This window comes from Gavialis gangeticus, unplaced genomic scaffold, assembly GCF_001723915.1.
Source record: "Gavialis gangeticus isolate Ggan-Ray unplaced genomic scaffold, GavGan_comp1, whole genome shotgun sequence".
Lineage (NCBI taxonomy): Eukaryota > Metazoa > Chordata > Crocodylia > Gavialidae > Gavialis > Gavialis gangeticus.
The window spans coordinates 256588634-256591686 of record NW_017729032.1 but is presented as its reverse complement, the minus strand read 5'-3'; the positions used below and the strand labels follow the sequence as shown (position 1 = coordinate 256591686).

General features: G+C 34.9%; 2 protein-coding genes across 2 annotated transcripts in view; both read left to right on the top strand.

Annotated features, from left to right (window-relative positions):
- LOC109303548 (nectin-3-like) overlaps window positions 1-1397 on the top strand; it is a 17900-nt gene extending 16503 nt beyond the window's left edge. The window contains exon 2 of the mRNA XM_019525772.1: window positions 495-1397. Coding sequence (XP_019381317.1) covers window positions 495-1087 — 593 coding nt within the window. The 3' untranslated portion in view covers window positions 1088-1397. The remainder of the gene's footprint in view (window positions 1-494) is intronic.
- The window catches only part of LOC109302355 (nectin-3-like), a gene marked incomplete at its 5' end in the record, with an annotated part of 185294 nt that overhangs the window by 128688 nt on the left and 53553 nt on the right, over window positions 1-3053 (top strand). The window lies entirely within an intron of this gene.

Sequence of the window (3053 nt, the reverse complement as noted above, 5' to 3'; positions counted from 1 at the left end):
GTTAATCTTTGGTACAAGTAGTTACTTCACTATATGTTTCTAACCCCTAGCTGGGGAAGTCAAAAAACGGTATGTCACTTTCTGTTACATAACATTCTCCAATAGGCAGGGTAAAACTGCATAGAAATGAAATATAAAAAGTCACTGTTGCAATAACTAAGTACTATCTTCTCCTTTCAAGAGAACTAATGGTACTTCAACTTGATGGCAGTGGCTGCTTTCATGCTGCAAATGTTTTGTCTCTTCAACTCCCTACAGTAGAGACCAAAACTATAAATGGGAGCCAATTCCATAATTATTGGAAAAACTTTATGCTGCTAAAGTACTGTGAAAATAGAGCAACCTAAGAATTAAAGAATGAAAAACTATTCTGTTGGTAGAGAACATATTTTACATATCCATCACCTTGGCTTACTTAAACTCTTAACTGATTTAGCTTGCATTGACATTCTTTGCCTTTTCTGTCTTGTCTACCTCTTTGCTCTTTTCATTAGATCCTCCTACTACTACCACACGACCACCCACGGTTCCATGGCATCCTTCAACTGATGGCATCACAGGTTTAGCAACAGAACCTAAACTAATATATTTTCCAGCATCAACCTTGCCAGCAATGCAGGAAGACAATTGGGGTACCATCATCGGTAGTGCAGTGGGTGGGGCTCTCTTCCTGATACTTGTAAGCATTTTGGTTGGAGTTGTCTGCTATAGGAGAAGACGGACGTTCCGTGGTGACTACTTTGCTAAAAACTACATTCCGCCAACTGATATGCAAAAAGAGTCTCAAATAGATGTTCTCCAGTCAGATGATGTGGATTCTTACCCTGACAGTGTAAAAAAAGAAATAAAGCATCCAATGAACAGTCTGATATCTAAAGACTATTTAGAAGACCCTGAAAAGCCAGAGTGGAACAATGTAGGCAATATTAACAGGTACCAGGAACGGTATGAAAGACCAATGGATTACTATGAAAGTGGAACACTGGGGATGAAATATATGGGTAGCGAATGTTATGATGACAATGAAGAAGACTTTGTTTCCCATGTAGATGGCTCAGTAATATCCCGAAGGGAGTGGTATGTGTAGTAACAACTGAAAATCTAACTTGGTATCTACAGTTCCATTCATTAGCTGATTACTTTCAGATTTGTTTATATTTTGACTTGAGGAATAAGCTTTTTGAAGTTGATTTTCAAGCTTTTTATATTGTAAGTTGACAGACGGAAATGTAAAATCTGGATAAAAATGTATCTGAGCTGCTTTTTTTTCCATTGCTGTACTACTGTTGTTCAAGATCTGAATTTTAATGCAGAGTACTTTATTGGTCTATGGTACAGGTAACAAACTGCTGAATTAAAGTTACCCTACAAAATTGTTATAAAGAATTGAAAAGCAACTGTCTTGCCTTTTGTGACTGGAAAAAATACCTGAGATGATGATAACTTGTTAGGTGTACTCTCAGATCTAGAAAATTGAGTAAGTCTGGGTTGCACTTCACCAAAGGTAAACTCAATTGAAGTGCAACTTGCTGCTGCGAATATTGGTTCTGTTTAAAACAGTTTCTTGTGCGGGGGGGGGCGTTTCTTGCGTGGTACTTGTGTATGTTTTGGTTTATTTTTTCCTATTTGTTTTTGCTTTAAGCTGTATTCCTTGAAGACTTGCTGCACAAAAAATACCTCTAGTAATTTTGTTTAGTCTACCATTACTTTTCAAAGAAAAAGCATTGCACTGAAAAAGCAGTTTATCTTATAAACAAGTGCTGAGGATTAGCAATTAAAATAAGTCAGCGTTGTGTCTGAATTGAAAATGAGAAGTTATTTTTATGGTATATTTAATTCTCAAAAATGAAATCTGTAAGACGCACAAAAATAATCTTTTCATTTTTATAGTCTTACAGTTGTATAGGCAATTTAAAACGGACACATTTAAGTATAATTGGAAATGCATATCTAATGAGAAACTTTCTGTACCTTGGTTCCAACCAAACAAAAATATCAACAGAATAATAAATGGAGGGCAAAAAAATGTCAAATGCCAAGTAGGACAGTTTTGAATTTCAGAGAAAATATAATGCATAACTTGCAAAGAGCACACAGGACCTTGCATTCTTAACACTAAACAAAACAACCAGTATATCTTCTTAAAGCTGTAAAGGAGATTGAAAAGCATAATTTTGCAGTAGTTCACATGTGGAAGCAGAATTTGCTACTTCCATATACTAGGCAGTTTAGCTTGTCTTTTACTGTGTTTGACTGTCAAGTTTGGAAATGGAATTGTTAAGCACAACAGTGATGGCTTGGCTAGAAAAGAGTCTAAGGTTGCTTAGTCAATAGCAAAAGCCAAAATCATCTTACTCGTACTCATACACTGTATCAGTCCTACTAATATGTAGAATGGAATCTGAATGATAAGGAGATAAGTATTATAGACAGTTATTAAAATGTAAAAGTTAAAGGGACTTGACAGACATCAGTGAAACCACTTAGAGATAAATGTATAGGCTGAAAAAAAAAATTTATTTTGAGAAACTTGCCTTAATATGGAAGTGAAAAAAAATGAGGCCTATTTCTTTCTTTATTATGAGTTACACCTACTAGTTTCTTTTCAAGATTGCTTCTTCAATGTTTCTCAAAGCTTTCTAGTTGTAAAAAGATTTAACATGACAGCAAGTGTTTAGAGCCTTATAGTAACTAAAATGTGTACATTAGGACAAATGATAGCTTGTCTTGTGGAGGTGGACGGGGGACATGGAAGGCTATAGAATTCATAGTGAAATTCGAGATGAAAGGATAGCATGTTACCCAGGCAGCTTAGGTTCATAATTGATAATTACATGCGTTTGTTGAACAAAGTTCGACTGTAAATACAATAGAAACTGGAAGAATACTCTGCTTCAGTTTCAACTCAGGTAAACAAAGTAAATTTTTCTCACAGTCTGAAAAATCCTGTTGAAAGGATTAGTTTACACCCTACATATGCAAAGTACATTATTTAACCATCTTCAGAGGAGTGTGTCTTTTAAAAAAAAAAAAAAAAAAAAAAAAAAAAATTT